Source organism: Pygoscelis adeliae, unplaced genomic scaffold (genome assembly GCF_000699105.1).
Source record: "Pygoscelis adeliae isolate BGI_AS28 unplaced genomic scaffold, ASM69910v1 Scaffold318, whole genome shotgun sequence".
Lineage (NCBI taxonomy): Eukaryota > Metazoa > Chordata > Aves > Sphenisciformes > Spheniscidae > Pygoscelis > Pygoscelis adeliae.
In genome coordinates, this window is record NW_008825430.1 from 2,298,274 (window position 1) to 2,313,470 (window position 15,197).

Here is a 15,197-nt window from a genome sequence, read left to right on the forward strand (position 1 = left end):
CTGGCATACCTTAAACCATTCTAGATTGTAGACATGTAACCTGTTTAGTCCTTCCCAACTCCGGGTAAAATATGGCCATACGGTTTATAGTGTGATGCTAGTTTCTATGTGAGCGTGTTATGCCCGACATCTGATTCTGCAAGACCTTTTCTGTCAAGGTGCAGTGCAGTGTCTGACTGAGCACATTCCTCCGCACTCTGGTAAGAAACATCTATTCCTGTTACTTTACCCCACCAGTCATACTTCTGCACAAAACAGAAGCAGAAACATACTATAGGAATGATATAGTACAAGGGTTTTGGTGCATTATACAAGTGCCTAAGATGTTACACATTCTACAGAAAAAGTTCCATGTATATTTTGTATTTCCATCTGTATTCTAAAAACATATACCCATCCAGACATTTCATTCTTACTCATTTTCAGAAGGGCAACAAACTGAGAATGCAAAAAGCTTTATTAGCATAAAAAGTACATATTCAGTAATCAATACCCGAATTCCTTCACAGCATCTGGCATGTTTGATACATCTTTCTGTATCTGCTACAGTTGGAGGAAGAAAGGGTTGTAAGATGTCAGAGATTTAGGGTTAGAGAAGGGTTGGTGGTGGTTTTTTTTGTTTGGTGCTTTTTTTTTTTTTTAAGTTATGTGAACAATTCAGTGAAACCTGAACAAGCAGAATATTAGCTATTATTTGTACACTTAAAAGATAAATAAAAACCAATTTCAGCAATACAAGAAGCAATATAAAAAAGCATTCAGATGCATGACAAATGCCATGTCCTTCTACATTTTCTTCTGATGCAAGTAAGTGAACATGTTTTAAAAGTTAGATCATACTGGAAATTCTCTGTAAGTATCTGTATGGCTCAACATGAAAAACATTATAAAATTACTTGGTTCCATAAGAGATCTGTACAGTTGCATCTATTTTAACTTCATTAAACATGAATATATTAGAACAATAGACTGATTAGAAGGAATAAGAAAAGTTTACTCAAGTTTAACATTTCAAGCTGCCCATTTGACAGAGTAACTAGACGGAGGTAGATGTCCAGTAGTAGTGGCCAAGCTATTCTAGCAAGACCCATTAGCTATCTTGTCAAGTTCTTACATTCAAAGCCAATGTGAAATGGCTTCATAGATGAAGGACGTCTTTCAAAAAGCCAGCCAGAAAACCTGTATTGCCGACGGAAGTAGTTTCAATTATACTGCTGAAAGTGAAGAGTATGTAAGAATAAATCATTTCCCAGACCACTGTAAGGACACCACTGATCAAGCACTAGAGCTCATGCAGTCGTTTTAACACGAGTGAAAATAATTTGTTAATTTCCTATGCTTATTTTCGAAGCTGAACCATTGCTGCCGATCTGGCTCACAACTAGTCAAAATAAGATTGCAGGGTACCACAGCGGCGGATATCACATGTCCAGCAATGGAAACCACCTCCCAATGAATTGGCATGGCGAATATTCACTTTAATTGTAGAAATTCCTGCAAGAAACATACATTGCATATTTTAAAATCTCAAATTCATGTGGTAAGCTTTGATCAGAACATTAGATAATGCTTTATCAGATCATATGGCTACAATACAAGTATGGAAAGTATTTCCTATTCATTTGTTGAGAATTTCTTTTCCCAAATTCTAGGCAGAGAACAAGCTAGGAACATAGCTGGCTTGTTTATTGCAGCGATACCCACAGGAATATACAGTGCCTGGAGCACAGCCAGTGTTTGATGTGTTATGATGTGCCAGTAATAAAAAGAAAAATCCAGTTTTTGCAGTATGTGAAGAATTAGCTGAAGTTCTGCTACAATATATGACCAGGGCACATTTACATACATCTGCGCGAGCATTTATGGTTCAGACACTAAACGTGCTCTTTCAAATGCCTTTCAAGAAAAGAAGCATTCAAAGTGGAGAGCTCTGAGTCCCTCTTTCTCTGAAAGGGGAAAGAGGCTGTTACACTTACTACCTAGGTTAAGCTTCCTCCCACCACTTTCCAGCTCTGACGTTTCAGCTGTGGCTCAGCTTATACAAAGTCCTGACAGATAGACTAGGATTAGAAGACTCTTCTGTTATGAAGTTTGCCTTTTTGCTTCTTGGTGCTTTCAGGAGATCAGTAGAATCTATCATCTAGGTCAGCAATAGTTTTGTTCCCAGTAGACCCATCTCAGTCCTAGGAACTTACTACAGGAGTTTATTTAGAACTCACACAGACTGTGAAGTTCAAGTGTGAAAGATATGTCATGATTAGCATTAATGGCCTCATTTTTTAAGTACTTGCAAGCATTTATAAATCCTCAGCTCCTTGGGCACGCAGAGAATTAAAACAACCTAAGACTGAAAAGCTAAGTGGTTCACTAGAGGTTGTATAGCCAGTCTTTAAAAGCAGATTAAAGCATTAGACTGCGTGGTTCTCACCTGCAACCCATCTCAGATTTGAGGGAAGCTTCAATAAGTGCACTCACATCCATGGCACCAGCCCTTCTTCTACATTCACAGTTGCTATCTTCCACCTTTGGATCATTCTCTCCTTCCCATCATTTTTCTCCCTTTAAAGGAGTCTTCTGCTATTGGGGAGTATTATCTTTTACTCTACAACTCAATGATCCCTCACTTCCCTTGACTTCTCATCTACCCACCAGCCTTCTTTCTACCCTGTCAACTTTTGCATCACCATGTACTTATCCTGCAGCAGTAGTCAGCTGGCTGTAGCACCAAGCAATCTGGCTACCCTCCTACTAACCAGCTATGAGCCACAAGTAGATCTACCTACATCCTTCCCTCCCAGCATGATGGAAGCAGTTGGATTAAGTGCATGAGTTCAGATTTTTAAGTCTGTATTATTTGTCTTTGGAGTTAGCTGTGCGTAAGACGACTTTCAGATTTTATATTCAGTTACAGTTCTCCTGCCACTGCATATCTAAAGGAATTCCACCCTATCATGAGGTTACATCTCACAGGACTGAGACTCTCCATAAATGAGCAGAAATACCTGCGTTGTGGTCTTAATTTGACAGTTTAAAGTACAATGAGTTTGTAACTAGAAAAATCTGAAAGCATTTTGGCAATGAGGAATAGCCAGCCCTACATCACTCAGCAATATGCACACTCAACCTCTCCAAGACAGATTTTGACCTCCAAACTGAACAGAGTTTTACATTAAAAAGGCTCATTCACAAGCATGCGAGCAGTAACTTTAATTGCTACTCATACCTTTATTTGCTGCAAGCTGTAGGGGGCACAAGATGTAAGCCCATAGTCATATGACTGAAGTATTCAGGAGATAAATCACCGATTCTTACTTGCTAATCCAATTGTTTGAGTACCTATTCCAGTGCTGGCTGCTTTGGCTACCTTAAGTGAAACCTCCATTCATCCTGACGTGTATAGCTGGTATCAAAGTCATTTCGTTTTAAGTATATGTTGAAATATGTTAGGACATACCCAGATTTTCAAACATCTTCTGAATTGATGTCTCATTGGCATCCACCATCACACGTTTCTCATCCAGCATTAGGACATTCATGGAGAGCCATTTAGAAGACATCCACAGTGGGTGATCTAAACACATGAGAATAAACCTTCTACTGTACCAACGTTGCCCCATATTAATACTCTTAAAAATACTCTTGGAATTCTTAGAAAAGAAAGAATGACTATACCATCTGGGATGAGTGGCACTGGGGGGCGAATCACAGTCCAGCCTGCTTTCTTGAAGAGCTCAATCTGAAAAAGCAATTTAATTAGATTCTAAACAGGGTTCTTAAAGTATTATGTCCTCCAACCTATGCCACGTTTTCTCAGGCTACTTCAATATATGACACCCCCTTCCCTCCATTCATTACTCTTGCCCTCATTCAAGTTCCATCTACAAACGCAGTTCTCATACAAGCATTTATTTAAAGCCTTTTCAAACTTTGCATACCACTAGCATTTGTTTCTACTGCTTTTATATATGCTAGGTGTACTAAGATGTGTTAAAGACAAAAGGTAACACATGCAGTTTAGAGCCTGTGAAGTACAGATATTAGTAGCAGCACAAAAGTATTAAATTCTTTAGTTTTGGCATTATTTCTTCCCATATCACTGTAAAAGCCATTGATATTAATTACACTGCCATTTATAGAAACAAAACCACCAAAAATACCACATAAAATTACATTTGCATCATGCTTCATAAGAAACTTAATATGCAGTTTATTTAACAAAGGGAACAAAATGAAGGCATCCTAGGGAATTAATTAGTGTCTTTAAGAATTACACAATTAAGTTAAAAATAAGAGGAGGATAATTCGCCTAAGGAGGATTGACTTTCCAACTTCATTGTCTGAATACTTGAAAGAGCGCTTTATTCAAGTGTTACCACGAGGTGGAGCTCCGATTCTCCAAACTCAACAACCAGCCTGGCCTGCCAGGATTTTAAAAGAAAAGCCCCCTTTCACCCGCACCTCCCCCCCATTTCCTGGTCATCCAGAACTGCCAAAGCAGTTTTTCTGAAAGAAAGCTGCATCTATCTTTTCTGTCTACACAGTTTTCCATGAAAAAAGTCCCAGCACATGGGTTTAACACAAGGAGACCTAAATCCTCCTCTTGCAAGTAAGATTATGAAAAACAAGGGAAGGGAAAAGGGGAGGAAAATACTATGATTGTTTTAAAAAAATATGTTCCCATAATGGATATTACAAGAGGCAGTAATTCAATAGGACCATTTGCATTGAAACCACTTGCTGCGAAGAGACTAATACTGCTTCTAAGAGCTATGCTGTGCACAAAGTTCCATCATCTCTGCTGCACGCAGGTCTATCCCACTACCTATCGGCTCAGCTATTCCCATGTGGTTGTACGGCTCCCGAAACCATGGGTATCCTCATAAAAATCCTCACACACTGACAGTACACGTAACATGCCTGTAACAGAGATGAGCTCTTACTCTCTGGAGGGCTTTCTGACCTGATTGCACTGATAAGCAACATTAGCTTTTTCTCAGAGTGAAGTAGTAGATTTTACATGGTGAACCACGTCTCTCCTCTTTCCTACTCTTCAAAAAGTATTTCTCACTCAGTTATTCAGAGCTGAATGCCTGAGCAATTACCAGCCTCCTGCTATTGGTACAGTTAACAATACCAAAGGAGAGGCTTCCAAAATAAGAATAAAAAGGGGGATTACTCATCTGAACAGCAGAAAACCCTCAAGTTCTCCTTGGATATAATTAATATATTTAAGTAGTGGCAGTGTTCAGAGAAGTAGTATATCCCATGTACTTGCTTTGATACTACATTATTACAAAGTAGATTGCTTCCATCACATTTAAACCATGTACATAGGAAGAAACACACAACACATCCGTCTAGCCTCACAGTAAGAAAGCACAAAGAGCAGTAGCAGAAATCTGGGGGAGAGCAATGGTCATTGTACTGCTGAGAAAGTTCTAAAGTCAAGATGCAAATACACCTATAAGTTCCTGAACAACTGTCTGAGTGCTATTTAAATTCAGTAATTTAATATTATTCAAGTGTATACAAAATAAACTTGTGGATTAGCAGTTATCCAGCAGGGACCGAGTCATTTTTAAACACAAAACACTTTCCCCTCTGCTACACTTTTACCTGATGGCAGGGACGGTCTGGGTTAGAGAGAACAAGACCAGGTCCAATGATATTAAAAGTGGCATCAATGTGCATAGGGTTAGGATCCTTAAAGGATATTATATGCACTCTGTATTCTGGTGCAAGATGTCGCATCATCCATTCAATGCCCATGTAATTCGTAACCTGAAAACAGGACAAAGTAAGTTTCACTAGGCTAGAATATATAAACTGCATCCAAGCTTAGTTTATCTAAGGTTTTGGTTAAATAAATATTTAAAGCCAAAATAATAGAAGTTTGTGCCTTTAGCTAACTGTAACCTTAGCTGTAAGACAGTCTCATCCTGTGTATCAGGATTGCTTTTGTCAACGCTATCATTTTAATGCTGTTCGGGAATTTAAAAAGACTTAAATACAAGTATCAATCATTAAGATAAATACCAAAACTGTTGGAAGAAACCTTTGTTTACCTGGCTCCTTTGTACAAAGATATCTCTTCCAGCTCTAATGAAGTCAGCAGCATCAAAACATGGCTCAAATTCAGTAGTTACAAATTTTCCCTGAGCAGCCAGTTTATGCCTGTCTTCAACAGAGCAGATTGGATAATCCTAGTTATAGAAAAAGGAATAAACAACTGTAGGTTGGAGATGGTAAGGGAAAGTTTTCAAACTATTTGCTACTGAAGAGTATTTTGAAATTAAGAAAATATGTTATATTGGTAGCTAGTATGTTCCTTGAAGGTGGTTCGGTTTACTTGTTACTAGAATAAAAAAAGAAAGCGTAAGTGTGGAAGTTTAAGTAAAAGGTTTTAAGTACATTCAAGAATAAGTGATGAGATAAGAGATAGTTATACCAAGAAGTTAATTGCTCTTCAGAGCCACTGTCTCTAATATTCTGGCTTCTGGCTCAAAAGTATTCATTACCAGGGGAGTTTAACTATCAGTCCAACAAATCACTGCAGACTGACAGAAATACTGGAATGCAAGCTATTTCCTAACAAAGGCGGACTCCCTACTTTTTCCACATCGTAGAATGGAGCAGTACTTCAAGCTAGAAGGTAGATCTTCAGGAATTTAAATAAATTTTAGAATGAAACAATGCAATTAAGAACAAGTGAGGTGAAAAATCAGCACAAACAAAGACTACTGGATAAGCATGCTTTAGAACAGGCTCTGCAAGTTTTCTAATAGAGTAATCTGTCAGTAAGGTGATCTTGTTTAACAAAGATTTCTTTGCCTCGTTGATAAGATGACACTGTTCCCAGAAAGTTATAATCATTCCTCATCCAGTTTTACTGCACTTACTGTAGATGATCTTACCAAGGTCCTAATGCATTTGGGGGCCTATAGGAAACTACCAAAGTTGTCTGAGTCAATTACAACAAAAGAAAAAAAGAAAATATTAACTTAAATATTTGGAAGGTAAATACTCACAGTTTAGATCCTCCGCTATTTCTTTTATGTAACTCAAAATACCAATCATCATGCAAGACAATGATTACGAGGTTTTTTCTGTGACAAAATACATGTTCTTTCCCACTTTCCCGATACACTCAGGACATACAGACATTCTCAGGGAATCTCAATTCTTTAAAGTAATCTTAGTGATGTCTTTCTAGCATTACTTCCTCTTTAGTAATGCTAAGTTACAGCCAGTAACCAAAACAATTCAAAGCAGACGTGAATTCCATAGGCACAACTTCCTGTTTCTTATTCCCTAACTGCACACACACAGTTTCACCTGGAGAGGCTACAGAATATTTGCATACATTAGAAGAAAACACAAGTTTCCAGAGTTGTTTTGTTCCTCCCCCCCCCAATTTTGCAAAACCTAGATATCAGGTTGAAACTATCAACAAAATTCTGTATAACCAGAACTGAAGTTCTGAAGCAAGATGAGAACAATACCTGATCATAGAGTTCATCTGCCATTGTGGGTTTGGGGGCAGTTGTCCACTTAGCACCACGGTTGAAATAATCTTTAATTATTCGTCTATATGCTCTGTACTCAAAGAACCGAGCACGCCAAGCCATAGGCGCTTCAATAATTTCATTTCCCACCACCAACAGGATGTCTCTTGGCATGGCAGCATACATACCTGAAAGGAAAAAGGCCATTAATCCACAAGACAAATATGCTTTTCTCGGCTCTTTCAGATTATTCACTTTTCATGCTCCTTTTTACCATTAGTTCTATCCAAAAGACTGGCGAAAAGCATCTTTACAAAAGTCGTGAAACCAGCACATAATTTGAGGTCCTTACATCCTTCAGTAAGTTTTCAAAGTGACATTTTTTTGTTCCAAATACGTGCAACATTTTGCCACAAAGCCTCACTCATAACAAGTTCACGGCTAGATCAAAGCCATCCACGATCTACAAGCCTCTACTTCATAATATGGTTAATGGAAATTAACTAGACAAATGCTTACGAATTACTCGGATGACTTTAAAAGGTGATGACAGGTAGCAAGTTTTCCAAGTGGACCTCATTTCTTTAATGCCACCCTTTTAAAAAGTAATAGCACAGAAGAGGAATTTGATGGAACGCAGAACTAGTGCAGAAAGCAGTCCCATTAGACTTTTCATTATCATTATCTGTTCCCTAATGAATCTGAATTCCACTACAACAACTTAAGAACACATTTGACATGAAAGGAGCCTGGAGACTACACTTGATGCAAAGCAGAGTACGAGCCAGTGTGTTCTCTCTGTAAATAACCAAAGCCACATGGTGCTATACAAGGAGGAATGTGGCCAGTAGGTAAAGAGACATTCAAATTTCCTTGACACTAGTGAGGATCCTCCTGGAAAACTGTTTCTAGTTTTGGCATCCATAGTTTAAGATGGATCCAACTCTAGGATCCAACAAAGGACTACCAAGACAGTCAGGGGGGCCTTACAGCACATGACCTGGGAGAAGTGGAGGAACTTCAGCTTATTTCACGTGGCAAGTAGGGGACAAAGCAGTAACAGCCTACAGCTACTTTCAGGGCCATTAAACATGACAGATGAACACTTCTTGGTAGTGGCAGTGACAACATAGCAAGGGAATCTGGCAACAGACGTTGGTCTGGGAAGTTCAGGTTAGGTATTAGGAAAACATCTTTCATTAGGAAGTCCATGCAGCACTGAAACAGGTCAGCAAACCAGGTGGCAGAATCTCCATCCCTGGAGACTTTCCAAGTCATAGTCACACAAAGCCATCACTGACCTCATCTAGCACTAGCAGTAATCCTGCTCCAGGCAAGAAGGTAGACTAGATGACATCCAACATGTCTCAGGCAAGAGCTAAACAGACAAGGCCTTCAACGATGGAAGAACATTTACCTGTAGACTCAAAATCAGGTGTTTTATACTTCACAGACCAGTCAATTGGATCAGGCCTCTTGACAATTACACCTTCTCTTTTCAAAATATTGCACATCTCTTCAATTTCAGCAATAGCTTTTTTTAAATGCTCTTTGGGGAAGCTCTGGCCTCCATATGTCTGATAAAATCCCCAATACTTTTCATATGTGTTGGCCTAAAACAAAAGGACAGGTAAGTGACAAAGAATAAGCATCAGTTATTTTCGTAGAGTGAAACAGATGCGTAAGACACAATTCTTAGTGTCCAAAGTTTCTTGTTCTTCTTTCACTGACTTCCCATTGCTTTGTATGTGTTATGACCGTTACATGCCATAGTGTGCCTTATATTTGATTCCTGCAATATTTTGAAGAGTTGCTAAGAATTGTTTATGTCCTGCTGATTCGTCTAAAATAGAAGGGCATGGGGCAGGGGAAAGGGAGAAGCTTCAATGCTTCAGATAAATGCTCCATTTTTCCTGGTTGAAAAATCCCTATCCTGGTAGCACTCTGCCCGAGTGCTGATTTTTTGTCTTTACTACTTCTGTTTATACACACCATTGGCAAGGTTACACTCAGATGTTTTATGATGTGCATGTGTCCAGTCATTAAACATTAAGCGCAGGTGTTAGACTAGTAGTGAATGGCTGATGTCTTCACAATTACTTATATACAGTAACAAAGTTAAGTTTCAGCTGTATGTGCTAAGCAGACTCATTCAACTAGCAGACAGCTCCCGTACTGCTGACAGACTGTACATGTGGCATGATGCCCATGAAAAAAAAAGTCCTCTGAGCAACAGCAGGAAAAAATAAGGGAAAGCCATTCTGGAATGTGGAGAAGTAAGTACACGTTTCATTCCCACTTGCAAGTTTGACCTTTAGATGGGATATTCAGGATATTTCATTTCCTCATATTTTTGGATATAGATGGATCAGTAGCTTGTACTTGTTTCTACTGATGGAAATACTATTATAAATAGAGTAATAAATATTTCTAGAAGTCTCTTCCCCTCTTTAGCCATAGCCCTACAGAAAGTCTCATTATTTATCAAAGATGAAATACCAAGAGAGTACATTACACTTCAGTTAGTATTTAGTGGCTAGTATTGCCAAGTGGCCACGAAAGATTTGGTCCTTATTACACTAGACCTGTACAAACACACCAAACACAGCAAACCCTATTGACTCTGCCATTCAATAAGGCTAGCAGACATGTTTTTAAATGAAAACAACCTTGAGCTCGTCTCCAAAATGCATACATCTGTAGTCACCTTGTTAAAACCTCACTTCAGTACTGTCACAGTGGTGACATCAGGAATTCTAAAGCCATCCCAAGTACAGATAACATGCCTTGTCGGCTAGAAGGGGCCATACTTCAGGTACAGCAGCAGTCTAGAAAATGCAAGAGATACTAAATTCACCTGTCAGCGTTGGATTAAAACAAGTACAACATTTACAGGCCTAAATCCTCTGCTCCTGAAATCCTGTGGTAGTCTTCTCAAATTAAAAACTAATTCAAAATAATGTCCTAGTTCTCATGGTTAAGAAAATCCAGACACATAATCAAAACAAATGATGCTGCTTCAGTTCAGTGTACCTTTGAAAGTACTTCATTCAGATTTATAAGCTGTGAAACCAGCAGTTTTGATGGGTCTCTGCTAACATGAACATGGATAGAGGAACAAGTGCATATGGAGCCCTTCTGGAACGACAGCAGAAGGCGTCAGGAATGGCCAAGTGGTCAGGCCTTCCTTCTACCAGAGTCCTGCTCATTCGGGCATGGGCAACAGCAATGAGATGCAGGAGAACCCGCCCTCCCAAACATGAGGTTCTCTCTTCACGCTGCAGTCCTGACTGCCTTCCAGAAAGCAATGTTCTGGACAAAAACAATGCAATGATGTTCCTTTTGTGCTAGTACTGTCAGTGAGCCCCGAGCAGGCAAGGCCGTTCATCTGAAGGCATGCCTGATCTCCTTTAATAATCCAGGCTATCTACTGTATTCTTTACTATTTCTGGGTATCTGCCCTCATGCTGGAGAGGTAAGACAGAAGGAAGAGTAAAGTCAACCTTTTAGACATCCTTAACATTTATACAGAGAGCCCAGGCAAAGGTCTTAGCATGGCCATCCTGCTCCTCCAGTACTGAAGGTTCTTCCCATCCTTCCTGACAGAATTTATTCTTTTTCTCTAAGCGAGGTCTTGGGTAATTTGATCACATCAGACTTGCCAGCTGTTCAGAAGTCACTTGCAGATCATATGAAGTGCCTGGCGTTCCTATGGAAACCTGTTCCGCTAATGAGACAAATTTGTCCTAAGAAGTAAAGCTAGTTATTTTCAGAGCCACCCATGATGTATTTGAATATCATTAAGTCCTAAGAGGTGCAGCTCCCCTCTTCACCAGGTGTCCTCTAGTACTGCTCTTTTTCAAACCTGAGAAATGACACTTGTGTTGCACTAATATGATGGCATAATCTTAAAGTTGAGACAGACTAAGGGTTAACACCATAACACCACTCATATTCCCTACCTTCTGAATAACTGGGAAGAGAGCATATGACTGGGACATCTATTTCATACCAATTCAGGGTTGAGATTTCAGGCCTCTTTGATCATATACATACAACTCATTTCAGACTGTTCAAAAAGTACCATGGCCAGGACGCAGAAGAGAGCTTTAAATAATCTCCTCAATGCACCTTATAACCTACTGTCTGAGAGTACCTGAGAAACCGTAGCAGCATTTAAGCAAAAAACATTTCTTTTCTGAAAGAAATATAAGAATGTGCTGTAAGGAAAAGATTGTCTTTAAGGAACAGCAGAATTACTCCCTATAGTTGCTACATATTTTAAACATTTGTTGTGGAAAATAATTAACATTATCAATGTTAACGCTCTTGAGACATACCTTAAAGCTAGTAATGACAGTTATTAAATTTAGTACATTGAAACAGAAATTCAGATCAAAATGCTTTTTGCCTAATTCAGTAGTAAACACCCCCACCCTCCCCAGCTTCTCACTTAAGATATAATGATCTGTGGTAATAATACCTCTTCACCAGAAATGCATTATTATTCACAAAATATACTGAAAAGCATTGCAGACTACAAAGCTATAAAGCTCAACCGTTTAAGTGTCAACTGCTTCAGAAGAATACATCTGAACTGTGATATTTTTTGACCAAAGCGCTAATTCAAGAAAAGGGCATCTTCCTAATTGATGTAGTTAACCTCTAGTCAAGATTTCCCATGTTTCCCAATAGTGTATTTACCTCTACATAACCTAAATAGGCCATTTCAAGCTCCTAAAAGGATATGCAATAGTGGTCGGCTCATTTATATTCACCAGATATGTAGGGCTCCCTACTCAATTAATCCCTTCCTCCTTCTTATGCCAAGCACATCATTCCTACATCACAGCAAGAAGGCTTGTGTATACCAAAACCACGTCTCAAAGTACAAGAGAGTGCTGAATGCAGCCATACTTCCTGCACTTAAATATTCTGTAAATAAACATGCATCCAATCTTAAAACACAACTTCGAGTACCTCAAAGCAGGTATTTACCAAAACTGTTATACTTTGAGATGTGCCTTTTAAAGCATCTCAGGTCCAAAGCCTCAATTTTTCCTTATAAGACTCAAATTCGCTAGTTTTAAACTGCAGTTTTTATAACCAATGACCCTCATTCATACTTGGCAGAAGGCACGTGATACACACCAACCTTAGTATTGCTACTTACAGGGAGAGTAGCAGGGATTTCTGGCTGTTGCGTTACACTGCAGCAACACGCACATCCACACCTTACCTTTCAGCCACATAGCAGAGATTTGAACAATAACTGAATCTACTGATATCTCTCAGTACTGGCAAGGTAGGATTTGGACGACTGTTTGGATATTCAGCAACGCCCCCAGGTGCGGTGACTATTGCCTTTTCTACAGCATTAATTTAAGACAAAAGCAGAGAAAACTAGAGGAAACCCCATCTCAGCTGGCACACTCTATTACTATTACCTGTTGAGGCCAGTGTTTTCTTTAGACTTGGCAGTTTACATAAAGCAAAGCTAAAGGTTGCTTTAACCCCAAGTCGTAGGTATTTGAATTGCAGAGGTAATCCTACACTTTGACATTCCTCACTGAGCTTTTGATATTGCACGTAACAAGAAGTGAAGTTCTGACCTCATTTGATGAGTTATGGCTTATAGGCACAAGAACCAGGCTAGCTGTAAAGCATGTCACACTTCAAGTTAGACATTTGAAAGAGTATTTTTTCTGACATTAAAGCAAGCCCTTGGCCGCTACTGGAGAACACAATTTTGCCTCATTTAATGTTACAATGTAACAAAGTTAGAATTTTTTTTCCTTACTCTTTCTGTACATTCATTAAGACAGTTTTAAGTACATAAATGCACATACATACACCTGTATATTAGAAATGCCAATCCTCATTCGCTTCTTTTTCTGAAGCTGCTAGAATATCTTTGCAGTATCTGAAACAGGATTCCAGAGGTTGGTAACTGAGCTTCAGCTTTCAGGGAGTAAATACAAGTCATAATGAAGTCAGTGGTAAAGTTTTCATTGCGCTCACTAGGGCCAAGATACCATCTCAAATGTCCCAATGTCAAACGATAACTCTTCTATCCCGGGCCTAGAACTACCAATCTGCAGTAATTCATTCACACTCCTCCAAACAGTTTTGCTCAGAATCATAGCCCAGATTCTAAAGGAAAATATACAAACGTGAAAGGGGCTGGGGGAAGAGAAGTGGTCTCCACAAGTACATCCCAAACTTCCTCTAAACTACCGTTTCCAGCACTTTAAACATATATTCAGTATCTTTGTTTGCCATTCCTTCAATGTCAGATCAGAAGAATTCCCTTTCTTTTTTTAACTGAGGTTTTCTGGTCAACTTTGTCAAGATACCCTTTAAAATTTTACTATGATCTCTTCAGCAGAAGTAGTGTGCCAGCTCATTTTGCTGTGATAGACATGGATTACATGCTGCCTTGGAGGTAGTGCTGTACTGTGACACCAGAGGAGAACAATTCAAGTTGAATCGCTGAATTACCCACGAATGCAGGTAACAACACATACTTAGCAACTTTAAAGTCCAGGTAAAGTACACAGTAAAAATCTGGAGCAAGCCCATTGTTTGATTGTTCCTGTTCTAAAACAAGAGAACAAAGAAACGTGGATTTATTTAGGTTGCCGTTGTAGTTCTAGGCACAGAACAACTCTGAAAAACAGAGGAGTATTTATGTCCATACAATACTTACCATAGCACGTAAGAGTTCCAATGAGCTATTTAAGAGCCATTTAAACAGAACGGTCCTGCTAGCCTACAGTTACAGAACTCAATCTTTCTCTATTAAGTAGAAAACTACACTCTTTTTCCAAGTGGTAATCCTACTTACTTTTGAGCCCTATTAAACTTTCATCAGTCCTGCCAACTATCCCAAATGCTAGAGTGTGTGCTTTGATAGCATCAGGGCTATATTACTAGAGCAGATTGTACATAGTAGAGATTCTGCCTGCTACTGACTTCTGTTAAAACAGCTAATTCAGTTGAAAGTGGGAAGAAAAAGCATATCCCCCACCAACGTGGCTATGCTGTAAAATTTCACAGACGTAAACAACTACTTTGAAAGAAGAATCCTCAAGAGTAAACACCACACCTGGTGCACTGTAAAGCTTAAGCAAATTGTATATATAGAACCCACATTATTTCCTATTTAACATTGATTTTTTTAGTGTTTACCTTAACCTCCACAGAAAAAGGTGGGACACAAGCACTTTCAGCTCTTCCCACAATGACCTCTTCCAGTGGGTCCCATTCATTGTACGAGCAAACAGGACAGTCCTTAGGCACAGGGCTAGTAGCCTTGTTGTCATCAGCAGCACAGGTGTTCTGGGAGGCTGTAGCTGCCTGGGTGCTCCAGAAAGATCGCTGCACCCATCCCGCAAAGACTCTTCCAAGCTTAAAATAAAAATAAGAATGAAAATTGCGTTTCCCTTACAAAAGGCAAAAAGCAACGGTTCAGTCCGTAAGCGCTGTAATCCCAAAGCAACGTACATTATTTGGAGCATTAACAGAAACACGCTGTTTGTTGGAGCCATTCTAATTTATTCACAGCCTACTAGATGCTTAATGGACGATCCGCCTTTTAAAACACACTCGGTTTAGGAGAGCAGTGACACAGGAGCGCAGCACTGACAGCGGCGGCTGGAGTCGCTGAACTCCGTGCCGCTGAACTGGGAG

General features: G+C 39.3%; 1 protein-coding gene across 1 annotated transcript in view; it reads right to left on the bottom strand.

Moving 5' to 3' along the window:
- Nucleotides 1–439: 439 nt before the first annotated feature.
- GATM (glycine amidinotransferase (L-arginine:glycine amidinotransferase)) overlaps nucleotides 440–15,197 on the bottom strand; it is a 25,580-nt gene continuing 10,822 nt past the window's right edge. Inside the window, exons 2-9 of the mRNA XM_009330982.1 lie at nucleotides 14,697–14,915; nucleotides 8,923–9,118; nucleotides 7,503–7,693; nucleotides 6,066–6,203; nucleotides 5,617–5,781; nucleotides 3,673–3,736; nucleotides 3,455–3,571; nucleotides 440–1,494 (exon numbers count right to left, since the gene is read on the bottom strand). Of these exons, the coding sequence (XP_009329257.1) occupies nucleotides 1,382–1,494; nucleotides 3,455–3,571; nucleotides 3,673–3,736; nucleotides 5,617–5,781; nucleotides 6,066–6,203; nucleotides 7,503–7,693; nucleotides 8,923–9,118; nucleotides 14,697–14,915 (1,203 nt within the window). The 3' untranslated portion in view covers nucleotides 440–1,381. The remainder of the gene's footprint in view (nucleotides 1,495–3,454; nucleotides 3,572–3,672; nucleotides 3,737–5,616; nucleotides 5,782–6,065; nucleotides 6,204–7,502; nucleotides 7,694–8,922; nucleotides 9,119–14,696; nucleotides 14,916–15,197) is intronic.